Raw genomic sequence first — 21,502 nt, 5'->3', positions numbered from 1 at the left:
AAAAATGCAAGGAAAAACCATCATTAAATAATGCTAAACATTTTTCTAATTTCATGATGAATATTTTTAAACAATATTGTACATTTTCTAATGGCACTCTAATTTTTTTAAATACATGATTAATATTTGTGAAAATGCATGAACGTATTTCTTAAAAAAATCACGACTAATGCTTACATTTTCTAGAAACAAAAATAGTATAAATAAGAATGGAAGGAGAAAAAAGAAAAGTAAAACCTGACAAAATTGATAGTAACCGCATGTTAATTTTTTTTGCACGAACAACAAACTAATACATCCGCCCGGTGCACCACACGTAGTCAATGGAGCAGCAGCACCGAACAAAAATACTGCCCAATCTCTGGCCCAACTCAGCTCAAAAACACACAAAGCAAAGACAAACAGGGCGGCCCAAAAAGCAACCAAAGGTGACATGGTATAGGCTGAACAATAAAGCAAAAAAGCAACAAAAAAACAGGTGACGTCAGCCGACTGAGACTTCGTGAAGTCTCAGTCGACTGAGACCTAGACAAACCCATAAGATAAAAGTAGGACTCCAGTAGTGCGCGGCGTCTGTTTCACGCGTCTCCGCTGGGCCTTTCCATGTTACCGGCTGATTTCACGTATGCACTAGGTTCAAGCACACGCACAACCACAAACGTAACATCCAACGGCAATTATTTTGTCAGAATGTTCATACACTAGCTAGAATTGTTTTGAAAGTATACAGGAAACTGATTCCATTTTGCCAAAACATGGTGTCTCAAGGTCTTACAGAAGTCAATATCGTCACATATACACAATTTAACCCCACCATCAGCCAAATAAACACACTTTAAAAAATCAGAATTTTTTATATTAAAGAGAATTTTTACTATTATTTTTTATCTTGATATTAGTTATGAGTTGTATACAGGAAAGAAATGGAACCAGTGACGAAAACCAATTATTTTCATCAATAACAAGGGAGACCACCATGAGTATGGTGAATAAAAAAGACACTGCATGACAGTCATACTCTTTTGAACAGAGCCACATGAACATAGGTTGAAACAGCAGATCACGAAATAGAAGTTGACAGCTATGTTCAGACAGATTGTTGACAATCTACGATTGACTAAAAGAGGATCAACCAAATTTATTAATACATGGTTTGCCCTTGTGAGGCAATCTTTTAGCTGACTTAACTTTTTTTTCTGGTGATATATATAGCGCCAATAGAAACACGCCTAACAGAAAAAGGTAAGTTTACAGACTGTAACAGCATTTGACTTGATACACTAGTGAGGCAACGCAATTCAGCAGGGAAAAGGCAAGTGAATCAGGTTTTCAGAGAGCACAGTAGTTAGTGATTAAAAGACAGAATGGCCACAAGTTTAACAACCGTAAGGGTACTGAACAAGTAGCAGTTTGAAAATTCGATCAGCAATCCAACATTCAATGTCTGACAGAGCAACATGGTACCTACGGTCTTGAGTTCTCTTTCATACCCAAATATTACAGGAACTCCTAGCTGAGGAAATGGCAGCGACCTAAAGCTCCCCGAGATAAATCTGCTTGTCGCTGCCGCAAGATCCAATGATGGGCTCGGTAGGGTGGAAAGCGGTCTCATTGACGGAACCGTTGTGCCCAGGAAGCTTGTACAGGATCCGCCTCGATGTCGTGTCCCAGATGTAGACCATGCGATCAGCGCTCCCAGCAGTGACCTTGCGATTGTCAGGTGACCAGCTGCACTTCAACAGCGTCTTCTCAAAGTTGTGCTGATGCCCTGTAAAGGTCTTGATGTTGCGGTTCTCTGGTGCGTAAGGGCGCAGATCCCAGATCTTGAGCTCATTGTCCATCGCATTGGTGAGGAGGTACGACCCATCAGGACTAAGCTGCATCCCAGTTATCATGTCCTGATGTCCTTTGAGAGATTCTGTGACTTCATTCTTGCGAAGATCCCACCACTTGACGTCGTTGTCCAGACCACCCGTGAAAACCTTATCTGCGGCCTCTGAAAAGCTCACGGCGGTAATCTGGAACTTGTCTGGAAGTGTTTGGATAGCCCCTCTCTGACGCAGGTCCCAGAGCTTTGCTGTACCGTCGTCCGATCCACTCACAACAAGAGGTGGCCACTTACGTGACGGGCAACATGAGTTGACAAAGGATGAGTGCTCAGCCATCTTCTTAACCTGCTTACCAGTTTCAACATCCCAGACCCTCAAAGTCTTGTCAGGGCTTGCAGAGATTATCTGGCTCCCATCAGTGGTCCAGTGAAGATCAAGGATAGCATTCTTGTGCCCTCTCAGTACCATGTAGTTCTTACACTCACCATGGACATACCACAGGAAGATATCCTTGTCATGGGAGCCCGATGCTATCACAGTTCCAGCAGGGTTGAACTTCATGCAGTAGACAGCGCTCTGGTGGCCTGTGAGTAGCATTATCGGCGCCTCCAGACTGGATGAGCGTTGCTTCCCACCAGGCCCAAGGCCAAAAGCCTGGTTAGGATGTTGCTGCACGTTGCCCAGCTCCATTCCTGGCCGTGGGGCTGCAAGAGCCAAAGAATTGTTGCCTGGAGCGGAGTACATCTTCAAGTCTGTAGTGAAATTTACGTTCCTGTCACAAAGAAAAATATAAGATGACTGCAAGAAAATGAACAGAACAGAACAGACCTAGTCCACAGTAGAGTCTAGAGTCCAAACATATGCACACAAACATCTCTTCAGAAACAAAAATCATACATTATCCAGGTTTTCAATTTACAGACACATACAAGCACAAGTAGTACCACAGATGATATTTGCTAGATATAATTTTGGCAATGAGATTTAAGTAGAGCTGTGGTGATGTAACCCAGGTCAATATACACAAAATAAGGTTTACTGGTGGTACCCAGTGCCAGTAATCGAGCAGTAATTTAAAATGCTAGTAAGTTAGTTCACTGGGAGAACCGTGCAAAATTAAGCAGCAGTAGCAGAATATGTTTGGAGTAGCATCAACAGTTTTACAAATCAAATAGGCCACACAAGGGGCTGATCTAGGAACCTTGACAGGGATACCCGGAACAGGAGACTCAATCATGTGTGGCATACAGCCTACACACATGGAATTGCAGAGTAGAAGCACTGTTGGAGGCCACCAGGTTGGATTTGTTTTCCTAGAGATGCTCATGCATGGGTCCATCAGATGTGTGCAATGGTGGTCACCGGACTAGTAGTTGAACAATTTCTGGAGCGTTGGCTAGCAAGCTCCAGCCAAGTGATGCGTTCAGTTTATGAGGTCGGGGGTGTTCTTGCGTTAGAACTGTGGAAACAGAACCGCACCAAGGCTGACGCATGTGCACCATGGGGTGTTCCTTTTTCTCAATTCCCCAAGCAGCCTGGCGCTGCTCCATGACCTTGACCTTTTATACCATGATGAACAAAAGCATCTACCTCAGAAATCTCCAGTACATAGACCACGGGGAGAACAAGTCCATGCATGACAAAATCGCAAAAATCAGAGTGTTAGCACCAACAATTTCGAGTTCCCTGTGCTACAAAGCTGCCCCGGAATTGCTCAGACGGGCAATCCCGCGGACTGGTGATAGGGCCCATCCAAACCGAAAGCTATATGCTACCACAACCTATCATGAACACGGTCCAAACGAAGTCAATTCTACACTGCATCTGAAGAACTGCTCTGTGTTCTCTCAGATTTCCTCCACAGCCTCTCCTGTCTCGCGCGCACGCGGAAACCCAGAAAAACACGAGAAAAGCAGTAGAATCTCTGCCCTACCGGGAGGCAAGGAAGTAGCGAAGGTCGTAGGGGGCGATACCTGAGCGGAAGCCCTAGGCTGGGGCTAGCCAGGCGGGAGGAAGCGGAGCGCTGCTGCTGCTGCTGCTGCTGTTGCTCGGGGACGGCGAGGTCGGAGCGGGCGCCGCGGGCAGGCGGCGGGAGGCGGGGGAGGGGGTTTCGCCGATCCGGCCGGAGGGGCGAGAGGTGGGAGGAGACGAGGCCGGCGGCGCGGTAGGGTGGGGTGGGTGCGTGGAGGATTCTGGCGGCGTCGTGTGGCCTTTGGGGTAGGCTCGGGCCGCGGTATTGGGCTTCGCGGTTGATGGGCTCGATATAGGCTGTGCCGTTACATGCTCTGGCCCGTATACTAACAAGAAGGCCTGTCCTTCTCAAAAAAAAAACACAGCTTGTTTGGCATCCAGCATTTGAGTCGGAATCGTGCAAATCATTTGCGAATTCCTACACCAACATGTTTGGCTGTCCTGGATTTGGGTGTCGGAAATCATTTCACAATTACAGATGATTGAAACCGTGTGTAAATCAAATCTTGTCCAAAAACCTGTCATTTCTCAAATCCGCTTGTGCCTGACGCCCTTTCATATTGCCCCTGACTCCCCCTCATCTCACTCCAGCCGCCCAGGGAACCCATCGCCTCTCGCTCTGCCGCCCGGTGAACCCACCGCCCCGTAACACCCTCCTCAAACCGTATTCCATCCGCCATCAGGACCTCCACGACTGCACGCCAAGGGCATCGCCGCTAGTGAGGGTGACCACGCGAAGAAGCCGACGCTTATTAGCTACAGGGAGGTGGGTGTCATGCTTACACAGCTGTGTTTGGTGCATCGGCATCATATCGACACCATCTTCTACCACAGTTCTCTCCACTTGTCTCGGCAGCAGATCCGGGTTGAGAAGAGGCCGATTCCTTCCATGAACTAGGTGTTGGTGGAGAAGCTTGTGTAGCCCAGCAAGACCGCCACCCATCATGAGACCATCAAGCGGTTATGGAGAAACCTCCATATTATATTTACTTTGGACTAAACCTAAGCTAGCTGCATAGTTTGTGTCGGGCTCATGATCTTTCGAATCTTTGCATGTGCATTAAGATTACAATCAGCTTTTCTGAGTTATGCTTCTAGTTGAGGTGCCTGTCCAGGGGCTACTTACATGTTATGAGTGTAGAGCACACGTACGTCACAAAAAAGCAAATTTTAAGAATTTTTGTTGGACATGAAGTTGTGAAAAATGATTAATCAATACTCAAAAGCCATGGCATTGTCAAAAGTTAATTATATACTCCTACTACAAGCCCTAGGGATGAGATTGAGTAAAGAGAGTAGTTTTTGAGCTCCCGGGTGCCCCTACACCCTCTATGAACTGTAAATTAAAAATAGAAAAAAATCAAAAAAATCTGAAACTTTACAACACCAACTATGATTAAACTTTGTAGGTGCTTGCAAGTTTTTATGCCAAAAAATATTCGAGGAGCTCTATACGAGAAAAAGATTTCAATGCTTGAAGTTTTGAGCACTTTTAGCACTAAAATATGAAACTCGTTGTATTCGAAGAGCTGTACATGATATTTTGTTATGAGAACTTGCAATGACCTACAAAGTTTGATCATATTTGATGTCTCAAAGTTTCAATTTTTTGGATTTTTTCTATTTTGTGAATTTACTGTTCATAGAGAGTGTAAGGGCACCCGGGAACTATCACGCCTTTCTTGTTGAGTAAATTAGAGTTACTAGTCGTCAACCCGTGCAATTGCACGGGCTAGGGTGCTAATTGTTATGTTTTTTTATCAGTCTTTACTAACAATTGCAATAACATAATATTTTGAGAACATGTCCTACTGGAATGATGGAAATGATGATGTCACCAAACCTACACACTTGAAGCCGAATCAGTCCGCTTCAAGAATAATATTACATGAACCATGTTGCCACATGGAATTTTTCATAAGCAAATGGGTTTCCTTATTAAACAATGTCTTGATGAGAAACAGCAATATAACTTCTTAATAGTAGGACAACGGTAGTGCTTGTATCCGTCCCCGTAATTTCTCGAGACACGCCATTTGTTCACTTGGCATTGCATGATGCGTCAGTATTGTTGCACCTGGACTCTTTGCCGCCGCTAAAGAACTCCTGCATTGCGTTGTCATCACACACCAGCCCGACAAACTTATCACCTCCCGTCATCACATTATGATAGTATGCATAAAATGATAGTAGTGATATAGTGATTGAACAACCATCTAATCTTGATTCACAGGCCCATCTAATTGTTTAGTTACACCCAGAATAACCTTTTATAGTGATTTTCATGTGACATTGTCTCCTGTTTCATTCATGTGTAATTAGTGATGAAAATAATGAGACATATCGAATTGCTCGGAAAAAAGACTAAAATAACAAAATGTAGTATAAATCCATTGTGTTGTACATTCTTTTATGCTGAAACTAATGTGCCAGAACTGCGTTCTACTTACTTCGTGCAATATCTAAGCAATAAAGGGATAAGTCAAGAAAAGAGATAAATCAAACTCGATGATAAATTGGTAGATATTTTCACCTCTTCCCTAGATGCGGGTTAGAAGACCAAATAGTTAATTGATCAGAAGCACGTCACGCCATCCAAAGGAAATACTAAATGATCAAACTACTAATTAAATTTAAGGCTCTTCACTCTTCTATCTAGAATTTGTCTAGTGGTTAACATACATCAAGCATCTTTGGCGAGTTCGACTGAACAAAATTTTGGGCTGAATGAAATCTTAATGTTCATCTATCTATCTTGTGTGCTGACATTGTAGGGTCATTAATCTGAACATGTTAAATTTGTGTCCTTTTATACAGAGTCACCTTCCATGTTGGCTCCTCGGCAATCATTGTGTTGAACTATTATATCTTGTAGTGGGTGTAGCAGTCACTATTTTATATCACAATCAGTAAGTATGATTTCCTGTTTAATAACTTCATGGCATGCTAAGTTTAAATGGTCTAGCATTTACTTTTTGAGTCTTGATCCCATGGTTAATTGTACTAATAACTCAGAGTGTTATCATTATTTTAATGGAAAGGACAACACTTCATAATTTTAGTAAGTAAAACAAAACAAAGCAGTACATCAATTGTGTTCTTGTATGTCACCTACTACTGAAGAAATGGAAATTGCACAATCTACTGTTCTCAATATTTAAAACTTCCAAAGCTAAAAGACGAAATTTTCAAAAGGAAGCTTCTCTAACCTGGTGTAAGCAATGATGCTGCTTGTCAAGAGAGAGAAATCTCATCAGTGATCCCATGCTAAAAATGAGCTTAATTTTGGACCAACCATCCTACTGCTTCTTTCTGGGCCGTGCACCACATGATATGTAGATAGATCAACATTATGAACATCCATTTGGTGCCTATGAGACACCTCACAACTGATCAAACAACAACTTGCAGCTGGGCGTCTAACTGAAGAACAGACTCTTGTCCATCTAGGTGAAAGCCAAGGCATGGACAGAATAATCCTGGAAGCAAAACAATCATACAATTTAGAAACCCGATAGAAAATAGATTATAATATTCAGGGGATAGACTATGAGGAGAAGAACAAATCTGGCAAACAAACCTGAAAATGGGACGTGTACCCATGAACCATTTAGGAATAGAATCTGGAAAAAAGAAATCAGATCCAAGTATATAGTATGATAAAGCTAACTGATCTGGCTGATCGTTCCTTGTAAATAGTCAATATCCTAATTCATCAAGTAGTGTTGGCAAGTAGAAAACAAAAAACTAACCACGTGCTGCAGGACCTATAAATTTCTAGTTCAATTTTTTTTCAGTACTTATAGAGTCGCAAACATAGATAATCTTCTTGTAGGTATATATAGTAGATGTACACCACTTAAATATATAATGTCTCCTGCGGGGTGCAGAATATCTGAAAAAAGAAAAAATATGAATCAAGCGTATAAATATCTAAAGATTGAGCAATCAGAAGAAATTTATGGTCCTACGAAAAGGAGAATACATACGTATCAATGTGATATTGTATAGCTCTTGCCGTTGTGCTGTTTGTGTGCCTGAAGTTTTGCAGCTCGACTCACGCCACATATTAGCAGACCGCTCCAAGGTGCCGAGGAGCAGCAACACCACCAGCTCTCCCTGTCGAGGAACAGTACCGCCGGGCCTTTGAGCACTGGAGCACCCTATAACTGGTCGATGACCACCACCGTGATATTGTTAACTAACCACGTGCTGCAACAACTATAAATTTCTAGTGTAGTCACAAATATAGTAATCTTCTTGTAGTTATACATAGTACATGTACACCACTTAAATATATAATGTCTCCTGCGGGGTCAGAATATCTGAAAAAAGAAAGTATGAATCAAACGTATAAATATCTAGAGATTGAGCGATCAGAAGAAATTAATGGTCATATGGAAAGGAGAATATATGCGTACCAATGTTATATTATATAGCTCTTGCCATTGCGCTGTTTATGTGCCTGAAATCTTGCAGCTCGCCTCATGCCTGCTATTAGCAGACCACTCAAAGGTGCCGTGAAGTCTTGCAGCTCGCCTCACACCTCCTATTAGCAGACCGCTCAAACGTGCCGAGGAGCAGCAGCACCATCAGCTCTCCATGTCGAGGAGCAGTACCGCGGGCCTTCGAGGCCTGGAGCAACCTATAACCGGTCGACGACCACCGTGCAAAATAAAACATGACAAAAACACCTCAACTCGGATGCAAACAATATATACACACATGTTTCTTTTATTACATTATATTAATATTTCTTCAATGCACGCATGCTATGCCTAATCAAGAAAGATCGTGTGCAGACTGGAGATTCAACATATACCTATACCAAGAGTTATTCATACGGACACCAGGATTGTTGTTGCATACTGGCATGGCGCCATACACATGCCAGCGATGAGAAGCAACAGAGCAGTCGGTATTGGACTCGGCACCGCCAGTATTGGACTCGCAATAAACCCAGTCTGGTGGATGAACAATTTTCTTTCGCATGAGCCAAGATGCATCGGTAGATAACTATACGTGATCAGCTGTGCCACTGTAATAGTAAGAATGGTTCAAGTAAATATGCATGTGACAAATCAGCATAGAGAAATCAGCACGTGTGATAAGAGAGAGAGAGAGTAACTAATCCATCAGATCTTGGTCAAACTCGACAGGGACTAAAAATTTGAACGAAATTGCATATGAAGCCAGGAGCTATCATGGACTGTTGTCTCCTTTGCTCCAAATCACACAAATAAAAAATACCTGTACATGTAGTGTCATGAAAACAACTCAGAATTATACGGTTTTCGATGGAGTACCATACCTTGTGATGGGTGGATCAAATGGAGAGCCAGCGATGTAGGCTTCAAACTGGAAGGCGTCGTTCCTTGGTCATGCTCTAGCCGGAGGAGGGAAAAACGATCAAGTACCATCGATCGGAGGTCTTGGACAGTAGAAACCATGGAAGGAAACAGAGGTTGCTAGGTTAGATCTAAACCTGTACCATTACAATTTGAGAGATTTGGGTCTCTGGAGAGATATACGCGAGAGTTTTATCCCTTTTGGAGAGTTATTGGTCAGAGACGGTTAGAGTTGGGTCGTGGGAGTGACATGCGTACGTGACAATTTTGGAGAGATTGGGAAATTCTGGTCGTGAGGGTATCCATGATTTTTTTTATTGGGAGATATCCGGGAGATTCTTTTTTCTTTTTTGAGAGATACATAAGAGATTGGATATGAACCATAGTTTTGGCCGTGAGGGACATGCGTACGTGACAATTTTGGAGAGATTGGGAAATTCTGGTCGTGAGGGTATCCATGATTTTTTTTATTGGGAGATATCCGGGAGATTCTTTTTTTCTTTTTTGAGAGATATCAATGAGTTTTTTTTTCTTTTTTGAGAGATACATGAGAGATTGGATCTGAACCGTAATAACTCGGTCCCACCAGATTAACGGCTCATAAAATCTAATTAATGTGGGAATTTCTAGGAAGTCAAGAATTAGTATAGGTATTGATGATTGATTGATTGATTGATTGATTGATTGATTGATTTGAAGATAGATAGATAGATAGATAGATAGATATAGATATAGATATAGATAGATAGATAGATAGATAGATATTCTTGTGGCTTTGGTTCTGCTATTTTGTTTATCTCTCATTACTATTTAGAATGTAACATTACTGAGCCGCACTAAAGAAGGGATAGTAAAAATGCAGGTGCAAGTTATCAGTGAAAAGTTATGGGAGTCACACCTTGTTTACCCATGTGAGATATGAATGCTTGTGTTTCTGCAAAGTTAACAACTGAAAGAGTGAGATCATGGTAGCTTATTGTACACGGTACGATAGACTCCTACTCTATCTTGCACGACAAACCTTGTCAATTTTCACTTGATTTTGAAGCCTCCCTCGATCATGATTGTGGATGAATCATACATGTGCTATGCTTGACAGTCATGCAGCCTGTCATATGGACTTCTACAAGACTACAACTATACTAGTTGCACCATTTTCAGAAAGAATTGAAAAGAGAATCATCCATGTAGTTGTGACACCGAGATTCAGTAATTAGGCCACGATTAAGCTGGGCATGCTATAACCTATATGACTAGGCAAATGCAACTCACCAATAGGCAATAGATCACAATCATGCCTATGTTAGAAAATGTATGAGCCGCTGTAGTCGCCATCATTTCTTACAAGTTGTAGTTCCTTCAAAACCATTATGACCATGAATTTTTTACATGTACGACGTCAGACTATTTCTTATCATATTTTGCAGCCAAACAAAGTAGCCGCTTGCGACATGCGCAAAGGTCATCAAGTTTTGGGATTTACTCAGTCTTGTCTTTGCAAAGGACAATGCTACTGGAGTGCAGCGGAACTACCCGCAGAGGATGTCAACAATGGCAGACAACATTGACTTTGCTGCCACGTCTTCTACTCAAAATGTTGATTTGGTGAAGGCCAAAAAAGGATAAGGCATCAAACAATGAAAATATTCATCGAGGCTGTTAGTAATGCAAAGGTATATTTTTTATGTAACCTTGAATGTGTTGGTTGTGAACCTTGGATGTATTATAATCATTTGATGTTGTTGTGACCTTTTCTATAAAGATATAGTTTCTTATGTAACCTTGAATGTGTTGGTTGTGAACCTTGGTCGTATTATAATCATTTGATGTTGTTGTGACCTTTTTTGTAATGCAATGATTGAAATTTTTGGAGAGTGGATTTTTGGAACCCGGGTGTATTGGAGGACCTTATTTTAAATACTTTGAAAATCGCATTTAAGGTTTCAAAAATTTCTGAACAAATTTCTACGTGATCATATGGATGTATATTACGCATCTGTAAAGTTTGGTGATGAAAAAAGTAAATATGCGACCTATACAAAAAAGAAAAAATGGTGATTTCCAAATAGTGAATAATGCATGCACTGTTCATCTTTCCAAAATCGCGATTTTGTCATTTTTGTGTAACTCACATGGTTACTTATTTCAGCATCAAAATTTACACATGTGTAACATACATTCATATAAAATGTTGATTTGTTTTCAGAATTTTCTGAAACTTCAAAATAGCATTTTGGCACAATTCAAAAAATAGGGCTCCAATGCACCCAGGTTCCAAAGTGACTTTTTGGTACAATGCTATATTATTGCTGATTTTAGTGTTGGTTAATGATTACACCTCATAATGGTAGCCAAACATGGCGTGTAGTTCATTTCAGTTGATGAATGCTAGTGTCAGCCAAACATGAAATTTGGAATTGGAATCAAACAAAATGAAATCATAACATGGATTTTATTTCATTTATATCAACTGAAATGAAATCTAGGGAGCCAAATGAGCTGAAAAAGAAATGTCTTTCACAAAAGGAAAAAAATTAACGAACAAGAAGCATCTGAAATTGAATTCATTGTGGTTTGTGCATCAGTCGGTTGCATTTTTAGAAGAAAAAGGCAAGTGGTTATGTCCAATGGTGGAGGTATGTGGTATACGGGGGCTGTTGCCCCCTTCATGTCAGTTTTACCCACCCTTTAGATTAAGATCCGATGGATCCTAGTTTGTCTTGCAGCTCCAGCCACCAGCAATGTTGCTCTTCTTCCTCTGTCCGCCGCCACCCGAAATGAATTAAAAGAACATCACATAGCTAGAAGTCTTACAAGATTACGATGACGGAGACAGTTGATGACGCAAAGTGTAACACCCCAAGACCGTTCCTTGCTTATTTGTATTCTCCAACATTGTCATTTGTGGAATTATCATGATGAACGTGGACGTATGTATGTCACTTTGCCGGAGGATCAGTAGAGGGTCCTAGTCGGTAGATCTAGGATTGATAGCAGGATGTTTTCTCGTTTGGTTTCGTCCATAGCTGGACCCTGTATTACACTTGGATGATTGTATTATGACTTGATATATTCTATGTTGTAGCTTGTGGCGAGTGTAAACCTTTATCTAGTACTCTCATCTATTCAGTATGTTGTATGTATTTGAGAAACCACCTTGCTATGCGATCCAAAATGAGGTTCTGCCGTGATCTTGACTTCATCACAAGATTGCGATAGAGCTTCATATTGGGCGTGACAGAAAGCTTAGCGAGGAAGTCTGCACGTCCCTTGTTGTTGGCCTTAGAAAATTGCTTCACTGCCACCTCCGTGCTCCGGCTATGCACTCCGAGTGCCTTGGCATGGTACACCATGCCAAATCCTCCATATCCCAGCCTCAATTCATCATCGAAATTCTTGGTCCCATCCCTAAGCTCCTTGTACTTGAACTGTCTCAGCGCCCTTGGGATGCTTCTCATGTATAGGACTAAAAAAGCATAGAAGTGAGAGGGGGTGGTTTGGAATATATTGACCACCTTTCTTCATCGGTTCATACTTTTGGATGAGTTGGTTGAAGCATGAGTTCAATATAGTATTAGAGCGGTTAATTAGTCCAACGACGCCGATCCTAGGTTTCTCCATCATTTCCGCAGCATCGCCTCGAGGAAGATTAATCTCCTCTCCCCGAGGGTGCGGCAACCGATCAATGAACGATTATATCGGTTCATATATTAGATTAGATGAATTCTGAATTTTCAGTAGATTGAATCGTATTAGATTGATTTCTTTGCAGTTAGCCAAATGAAATGATATTAGATTGATCCCAACTGATGAAGAAAATCCAGCAGATTATGTGTGGTTGGACAGAAGTAGAAATGGATATCCAGAGATAGAAATGGATCAAGTTTTTATTTATTTAGTATGGGATTTTGAAAACACAAACTACAGAAAAACCATAAAAAAAATGGAAGTTCACGTTCAAAATAGATATGTGAAACACAGAATAATACAATGCTCGGTGTTTAGTTTTTGTATGTTGTATGAATAGGCAAATCCTAGAAGTATAGTCAAGCCAAGGATAAAACACATGTAAAGTGAGAATATTGTTATTGTTTAACTTATGTCATGTATCTTGTTCTGCATAGTTGTGCATAGGGATGCAAAAAAGAGGTTTGAGTGTATTGTAAAAAAAAAATGTATTTTTCTGCGTTTTTCCTTTGAAACCCAAATTAAAGGAAAATTTCCTCCATTTTTTTCTGTGTACACTTCTTTTGAATAAAATGGATGAATAGTGTCACCCAACAAATATTTCTATTCATATGGTTTTTCTTCACTTTTCATATTAACCAAATAGGCCCTAATGCAATGTAATTTCCCCTCTTTTTTATTATGGCGATTTTTATGTGATTAATTAGAGATGTGGATATTTGTTCCGCACAACAGGACACCGGAAAGAACACAGAGGACTCACAAAAGCACCCACTTGAAAAATGGGTTTCTATTAGAATATTGTTTAACTGTAAAAATAAGCTCGCAACAACCTGTCAATTTTGGTTCCAATAAACTATCATTTTTAGGTATACTTTGGAATTTTTCTTAGAGCACCTACAACTGTCCCCTCAAATTCTCCGCAAACGTCAAGACGGACAACCTGAATAGGAGACAGAAGGAAAAAAAGTCATCCAAGCGAACCCTCCATTTGGTCCTCATATGTCAGTGCAGTCCACCAGTGTTACATAGGATTCAATCTAACCTCATATCCAGCCCAAATATAGGGAGGATATGTGGATGCCCGGGAATGTCCGTCAATGTTACATAGGATTTTGGCCCACCCTGGATCATCTTTTCTTTTTTTTCTTTCTCTCTCCATCTGCACCAAGTAGATGCATGTGAGCGGACATATAGGGGGGAAAGTAAAAGGCATGGTTGCGCGCACAGATAAATAGAGGCTCAAAACAAACACGCCCCGGACACTGACTGGATGCGTCTGTGGACATTTGAGTGGCCAAAATTGCCCATTGAAATGAAATAGCAGAAATCCGTACAGAAAAAAAAGTTCTCTATTGATGTAACCGCTGCGCTACTTTACGACCGGTTGATGGTATCTCTGCCATTCGTCATTTTTAACCATCTAATCTATATCTAACGTATGATAGGCAAGTCGTGGTATTTTTTGTAAAAGGACCTCTCATGTTTGAAAAAAAACTTAATCTCTTCAGACCAGCCCATCCTACCTCACCTCATCCAAACAAATAAGATGAATGATTCCGGGCAAAACCTAAAATATTTTTAGTGATATATATCAAAATATGGTGTTTGCTTCAAATTTGGGAACATGTTATTGGTATTCGCGGAACTTTTATAATAGATCCGATCATCTTCGGAAAAAACAATATTTGATCCATTGCAATGCGCAGGCATTTTGCTGGTTGTAGAAAATGTTACGGGCGTATAGGCAAAACAGAGAAAAAAAAACTTCAATTACAAAGTAGTACTGTTGGCGGTAGGTTCCGCGCGCGCGATCCAAATTTTCGCTGCTCGTCTACCGTGGTCCAGCGGGGCCCTGCTTCAGTGGGGGTAAAAAGGGAATCGTATGCTGGAAGCCGGAGGCAGTCAGTCGTCTTCAACCTCAGCTCGAGAATCCAATCCGCCGCGGGAGTCGGAGTTCCCTCTCGACCCTGTTCAACAGGTACGGCGCTCCAGCTGAATGCCGCATTTTAATCCGTCCTTTCAGCGTTCACTGGTATGGTATCGGTGGTTTTTGGTGGTCGAAATCTCATTTACGGGCTTGTATTGGTAGGGAGCAGGCTACCGATCTCTGAGCCGGTGGCGAGGGAGGCGGGCATGGATGCCGGCGATGGGAACGAGTCCGGGAGCTAGTTAGGTACATTTGAAAATTAGGTACACCACTATATACTTTTTCAATAAGAATACAGTACAGCACTATATATAGTTGAAAATTTTCTAGTCAGAGCACATAGATCAAAGTTTTGCTTATGTTAGTGGAGTTAGCAAAATGAATCCACAAGCTCTTGGCTGGACCAAAAGGCATTGTTGTTTCAACTAAGCTGAATTGATCAGTCCTTAGCAGGAGCATTGTTGTTTCAGTTAAGCTTAATGGTGTGTGGACCCACCAATACCCCTGTCATATGCTCAAAATGAACCTGATTATGCTGTAGCAGGATGGCGAAAAAATAGGCCCATTATGATAATGTAGTTCACCATAACTGGATATGTCAGTTTGATTTCATTGTGGGCACTGGGCAATATAACCAGGCATGTAACTAGCACGATCTGTGTGTTACAATGTAAATGGTTTCCTTATGTGACGACGTTTTCATCTGTGATTACTAAATGGAACATTGCCAATGCAAAATTATGCACCACTATATATAGAGTGGAAGATTTTCTAGTCATAACACATAGATCTGTATGCCGTGTTAGGGTTGATTGTCATCCCCCGGACAGCACACCATGTCCTAACAGGATCGGGGCCCTCGAGAAATCCATCAAATCTTATGCAGAGAACAGAGGAGATCATGTTCTCAACCCAGCGTTGGGTACAACTTTTGATTCTCTTGGCGAGGCATATTACTTTTACAATCTGTATTCGTGGGAACATGGATTTGGCATCAAGTACGGCAAGAGTCGGCTTAGTGCAAAGAGGACCAAGACCATGCAGGAAATTGTTTGTGGGTGTTCGGTAAGTAGAACAGAGAGTTCAGGAACTGTGCGTAACATTTGTTTCAATAAAAGTAGGTATTGTATTTCATGTAACTAAAAATAAGTAGTCGTGCTTGGTTTATGCAGGGGGAACCAGGTGCCGAAAACACAAGTTCATGCCGGTGTGGATGTCCTGCGATGATCCGTTTGCTGCGTACAGATAACAACGGCTGGTACATCAAAGAGCACAGGATGACACACAACCACTCTTTGACTCCAAGGTGCGGACAGAAGGTACTCTGGCCATCCCACAAACATATAGATCTGTACACAAAGGACTTGATACGTCAGCTGAGGGAGGACAACACGAACATCGGCAAAGTCAATGGCATTATAGGAAGTCTCTCTGGAACCATGGAGAATGTGTCATCTACTAATTGTATGTTTAGGAACCTGTGTAGTCAAATTGGCATAGATCAAGCAGATGATGAAGTTAGGAAGACAATTGAAGTCTTCGCGGACATAGGAGCAAAGAATCCGGAGTTCATGTTCGGGGTACAAGAAGATGCCGAGAATCGGATAAAGAACCTCATGTGGACCAACAGGGGGAACCAAATGCAGTACAAGTACTTCGGAGATGTTATCACGTTCGACACCACTTACAGGACTAACTTGTACGACATGCCATTTGGACTATTCATTGGCGTGAATGAGCACTTTCAGAGCATCATCTTGGCTGGAGTGTTGGTTAGAGACGAGCAGGTAGAGAGCTTCGAATGGGTTTTCTCTGAATTCATAAGAATGATGGGTGGTGAAGCACCAAAGACAATTCTGACAGGTGAATATCAGTTTTAATTTGTGTGTCTCCCTTGAAGATCATCTACAGTCATCTCAATAAATTAGTTATTTGTATTGTTTCAGATCAGAATCAAGCGATGGAGGTGGCCATAAAGAATGTGATGCCAAAGACAGCCCACCAATGGTGCAAATGGCACATCATGAAGAAAGCAGAAGAGTGCCTTGGACCCCTATACAGAAAACGGAATGGGTTCCGAGCAGAGTTCCATAAGGTCTTCATCAACGTAGTGACAATAGATGAGTTTGAGACAGCATGGGCGGTGTTGATCGACAAGTACAACTTAAGGTCACATCCATACATGGCACAACTTTACGAAACCAGGAAGAAATGGGCAAAGCCATATTTCAAGGGGGTGTTTTGTGCCAAGATGACGAGTACTCAAAGGAGCGAGACTGCCAACAGTATGCTGAAGAAATGTGTACCACCTGCATGTCTGATGCATATGTTCGTGAAGCAATACATGCGCTTGCAGTTTGACCGGGACGCAGATGAAGCCTATGAAGAGAAACGGACCCTGATTGTAAGCAATTATATTTCTCATAAGATATAACTCCAATTCGTTGTCTCTGAACACAAACATTACAACTTCCTGCAAGGATGATATTTGAAATAAGTGATCTGATATTTCCACAGGGTGGCGTCGTGCTGAGGCGTAACTTACCTATGGAGCGACATGCTAGCAAGATATATACTCATGCGATGTTCAAACAGTTTGGCCAAATCCTTTATCAAGCAGGATCTTACCGTCTGGAGGTGATCGAGAAGAACAAGGTGTACAGGACAACGCTCATTGAAGCAGAGGGAGGGGGAAAATGTATCAGGGTAGCCTATGAGGTTAAGATGATAGATAATGGAGCTGAATTTGACTGCGAATGTGGTCAATTTGAGCACATGGGTTTGCTATGCTGCCATGTGCTGAGGGTTAGAAGAACAACTTTTATCATAAATATTCATTTCCTGCATCATGTTTTCAGAATGTGCGCAAGATATTCATCATAAACATGTGCACCATTCGGCAATGCAGGTGATGGATTATTTAGACATCCTGGAGATACCCAAGAAGCACATTGTGAAGAGGTGGACAAGAAACGAGCGAGATGTCCTGCCTATGGAAGCAAGCCAAGAAGCTGCTAGTGCAGAGGCCTATGATGGGTCGATGGGGTTATTCAAGGAAAATGTGCCACCATACGGAGAAGCAAGAGATTGCCTAGGGCTTAAGGATCGGCTAAGGCTAATGACAAATGAAAGACTAGGCGATTGCTCTGTGCACAACAATGATAGTGTCGATAACACAAGACCAGCTAATCGGATTAGCTGCTCCTTGTAAGAAACCTAAACCCGGAAGGCCAACAGCATTAGAGGAATCACCGTAGGAGGAGCTGAGCAAAGGAACTTGCCCTTAGAGGCATGACTTGCCAAAGCAGGGAACACTTGCTCTGAGCCCTCCCGTCCATAAAATTAGTGGTGGTTTGTAGCTTGAGTATATGTCGGTTAGAGTTGACTTTAGAATCTCTTTTGTGAAACGGTTGCTGGAGTTAACAGGTGATAATTGAATCAGTGCAGGTGCTGATTTATTGACATTTAGATGCTGTACCTGGCAAACTAATATTAGGGGCTGCTGAAATGAGTGCAAAATTTATGTGGCCTATGCGGTACTACTAGCAAAACATGATATTTGCTGATTTAGATATGAGGATGAGAAATTGATTGCCTTCTGGTGATTCTGTAGCTAAAGGGGAAAATGGTCCAATCCATTATTTTCTACTCATTTCAGCTGTGCGCAACATGCTGAACTTACATGCATACTAGTACATGCCATACATTCAGAAGGCTTCAGTTTATAGTTACAGTACATAGAATGAGCAAATAGTAGAATTGATGGGAGACATTGTTGTATGTATTAAAAAAATAGTTCAAGCAATGTTTGCCTGCTACATTGAAGTTTATCTTGAGCACAATAATAATGATTCCCAGGTAAACAAACGACTGCGACGGAGACAAGGCATAACCGTCTAAGAGCATTACTAGTAGAACCCTCAAACCCTCAAATCCTTAAAGCAGTTTTAAGGGTTGAGAAGTGCCACTTTTTGACACTTTTAAGGGTTGAAAAACAGGGGCAAATACTAGAACCCTCAAACCCAACCCTTAAACTGCTTTAAGGATTAGATTTGAGGGTTCTAGTCTTTGCCTCGACCCCAACCTTTAAATCTATCATTTGACATCTCACAATTTATGACAACAAGAACACAATCAACTTCCAAACAAACTACCAAATGACAATCATTGATGCATGGTTTAATAGTTTACATCACAAAATCATCATCTTCCTCCTCTCATCGGCACCATCACCAAAAAGTTGCACCTCGGCGCCATCTCCTAGACCACAAGCGGGCTCCATCAAGCATCTCCATCGGCACCGGTGGAGTCATACACACCGCCATCACCACAACTACTCATCGGAGTGTCACCTCGAAAAGTAGACGACGCAACACGGAACATCCTCTTCCTCTCCGCGATGTCCTCCTTGTAGTCCTTCCACCATTGCAATTGGTCTTCATCCATGTCCTTCTTGGACATCATCATGTGCTCTTTCTCTTCCACCATGAGTTCTTTCCATACCTTTGCCTCTTTGAGCTTGATCATCCTCTCCTCCAACTCGGCCTTGCGCTTTGCTTCTTCACGCTTTGCTTCAACTTGTGCAAGCTTGACCTCTTTCTTCTTCTCGGTGATAAGAAGCTTCGTCTCCAATGTCTTCGTTGTCAATTCCTCTCTTGCCTTCATCATGTGGTCCATCTTCTCCCTTAGGCTTGACGCCTCTTCTTCCATCTTCACCCTTAGCTTGCCCTTCTTGGTTCCCTCGGGCTTGCCCAAGTTCCTCTCCTCCTCATCTTCACTATCATCCATCCTTAGCATTGCCGACTTCTTGGGTGCGGTCTCTTGATCCCTCAACTTCCACTTGTCAAAGGTTTGAAGAATTGACCAAACATGCTTAAATGGGAATGGCTTGCCCTTGGAAGCGGCCATCTCCTTGTACCTCATGCCGGCAATTGTCTCCTATCAACCACACATAAATCACATAAGAACCCACCAATAGCATAGTGCACACACATAATCAAAATAGTGAAGAAATATGTACTCACATAGTCACTCTCCACGGTTCCACTAGGTGGTGCATCCCTCACTTGGTCCATGGCCGCACTCCAATGAGCACAAGCGGGCTTGATCAACTCCCACCGGCCTTGAAGCGACCGGAAAGTGCGATGGATGAACCCACTATTCTTCGGCTTGGTCCTACAATAGACGTCCTCGATCCTTTGCCAATAACGTTTACCGGTTTGATCGGTGCCGGTGGTTGCATCCATTCCCACAGCTGCCCAAGCACGAACCAAGAGGACATCTTCCGCCTCGGTGTAGTTTGTCGACCGCGCATGTGGGCGGGAAGCGGCGGTGAATGCCTCCTCCCCTATCTCGGCCACCTCCTCCTCGTCATCCCCTTCATCCTCCTCATCTTCCTCCTTTTCCTCCAAGTCGTCACCAACCCTAAAGGGGTCTAGAGGCGGAGCTCCGAGGTCCACCTCCGCGTTTTGGAGGAGGTCCATGAACGAGGATGGGGTTGCCATTTCCTCGAACACCTCGTGCGCGGCGGGAGGAGGTTCGGCGACGACGGCCTCCGCGGGCTTCTTCCGCGGCTTGGTCATGGCCGGGGACGAGCCGACGACCTTGGAGGCCGCCCCTCGCGGCCCATGAGAGGCCGCCTTCAGCCGGCTCTTCTTGGTGGCCGGGGCGGGCGGCGGGGAGGCGGCGATGGCGGGCGCCGGGCGGTGACGGTGGCCGGGGCGGCAGGAGGAGGTGCGAGGCCCGCCCGCCGCCGTTTGGCCCCGACGTGGGTCGCCGCCACCACGTCGGCCACGGTCGGGTGGGCGGGGGCGGGGGCAGGGGCGGGCACTGGGGCGGGCGAGGCGGGCGGGACGGGTGGGGCGGGCGGGGGCGCGGCGGCGGCGGGGCCCTCCATGGCCGGCGCGGCACAAGGCGGCGGGAGGAGGAGGCCGGGAGGAGGAGGCAGTTGGCTCCCGCGCGAGAGAGGAGGAGGAGTGCGGGTTGGGGGGAGATTTTCCTCTCAACCCCTACTTCTTCAGGTTGCAAAGTGGTTTGAGGGTTGAACCTCTAAATTTTTTTACGGGTTGAGGGTTTAGAGGTTCTAGTCTACGGCGTTTTTTCGGCGAAAACTGTAAAAAAACGGTTATTTTTAGGGGTTTGAGGGTTTGAGGGCTCTACTAGTAATGTTCTAAGAAAGAGGACAGGACGTCGAAAGTGCCTTTCTGCTCCCGAGCTTATTTGAGCTCGGTGAACAGTAAAATCGAAAAAAAATAAAAAAAATTCCAATTTTTTTTTTGGGAGAAACATTGACCAAAGTTTTAAGTGCTTGCAAAAAATCATCATGAAATCACATTCCTGTAAAGCATGGCAAAAAAAACAAATTCAGTGCTCCAAAATGCCTTTGAAAGTAGCTTTTTCAGAGTACTGATTTTGTTTTTTTTGCCACGCCTTCTAGAAATATGATTTCATGGCGAATTTTTGCAAGCACTTAGAACTTTTGTCAATGTTTCTCCTAAAAAAATTTGGATTTTTTTAAATTTTTTGATTTAGTTTTGATTTTACTGTTCACCCGAGCTCATTTGAGCTCGGGTGCAGAAACTCCGCGTCCACAGGACGTGCACATCAACGTGTAACATCACAGTTAAGATACATTTTTGTTTTCTTTTTCACAGTCTGAATCACAGATTCACGATACTGATAATCTCACGATTTTGAAGGAATAGACAGCGAGCACCATCATATCTAGTTGACCAAAG

General features: G+C 42.8%; 3 protein-coding genes and 1 long non-coding RNA gene across 4 annotated transcripts; 1 reads left to right on the top strand and 3 right to left on the bottom strand.

The window, feature by feature from the left end:
• Positions 1–1,397: 1,397 nt before the first annotated feature.
• On the bottom strand, positions 1,398–4,055 carry LOC125520900 (Transducin/WD40 repeat-like superfamily protein). The gene is made up of 2 exons (XM_048685941.2): positions 3,803–4,055; positions 1,398–2,601 (listed from the first exon to the last, which is right to left on the bottom strand). Exon 2 carries the CDS (start codon positions 2,571–2,573, stop codon positions 1,533–1,535), a length of 1,041 nt encoding a protein of 346 aa, XP_048541898.1. The 5' UTR covers positions 2,574–2,601; positions 3,803–4,055; the 3' UTR covers positions 1,398–1,532.
• Positions 4,056–5,569: 1,514 nt separating this feature from the next.
• Positions 5,570–8,117, bottom strand: LOC147961668 (uncharacterized). The gene is made up of 4 exons (XR_015612057.1): positions 7,790–8,117; positions 7,381–7,695; positions 7,010–7,279; positions 5,570–5,906 (listed from the first exon to the last, which is right to left on the bottom strand). It is a non-coding gene; the product is annotated as an uncharacterized LOC147961668 (long non-coding RNA).
• A 7,542-nt stretch (positions 8,118–15,659) lies between these two features.
• LOC125521050 (protein FAR1-RELATED SEQUENCE 5-like) lies at positions 15,660–18,365 on the top strand. The gene is made up of 5 exons (XM_087535058.1): positions 15,660–15,830; positions 15,938–16,628; positions 16,712–17,169; positions 17,283–17,570; positions 17,674–18,365. The coding sequence occupies exons 1-5, from the start codon at positions 15,804–15,806 to the stop codon at positions 17,974–17,976; spliced, it is 1,767 nt and encodes a 588-aa protein (XP_087391184.1). The 5' UTR covers positions 15,660–15,803; the 3' UTR covers positions 17,977–18,365.
• Positions 18,366–18,689: 324 nt separating this feature from the next.
• On the bottom strand, positions 18,690–20,269 carry LOC147961667 (uncharacterized). The gene is made up of 2 exons (XM_087535854.1): positions 19,790–20,269; positions 18,690–19,703 (listed from the first exon to the last, which is right to left on the bottom strand). The coding sequence occupies exons 1-2, from the start codon at positions 20,267–20,269 to the stop codon at positions 19,047–19,049; spliced, it is 1,137 nt and encodes a 378-aa protein (XP_087391980.1). The 3' UTR covers positions 18,690–19,046.
• Between the last annotated feature and the right edge of the window lie 1,233 nt (positions 20,270–21,502).

This window comes from Triticum urartu, chromosome 7A (genome assembly GCF_056163025.1).
Source record: "Triticum urartu cultivar PI428250 chromosome 7A, HENAU_Tu73, whole genome shotgun sequence".
NCBI lineage: Eukaryota > Viridiplantae > Streptophyta > Magnoliopsida > Poales > Poaceae > Triticum > Triticum urartu.
This window is presented reverse-complemented; position numbering and strand designations above follow the sequence as displayed.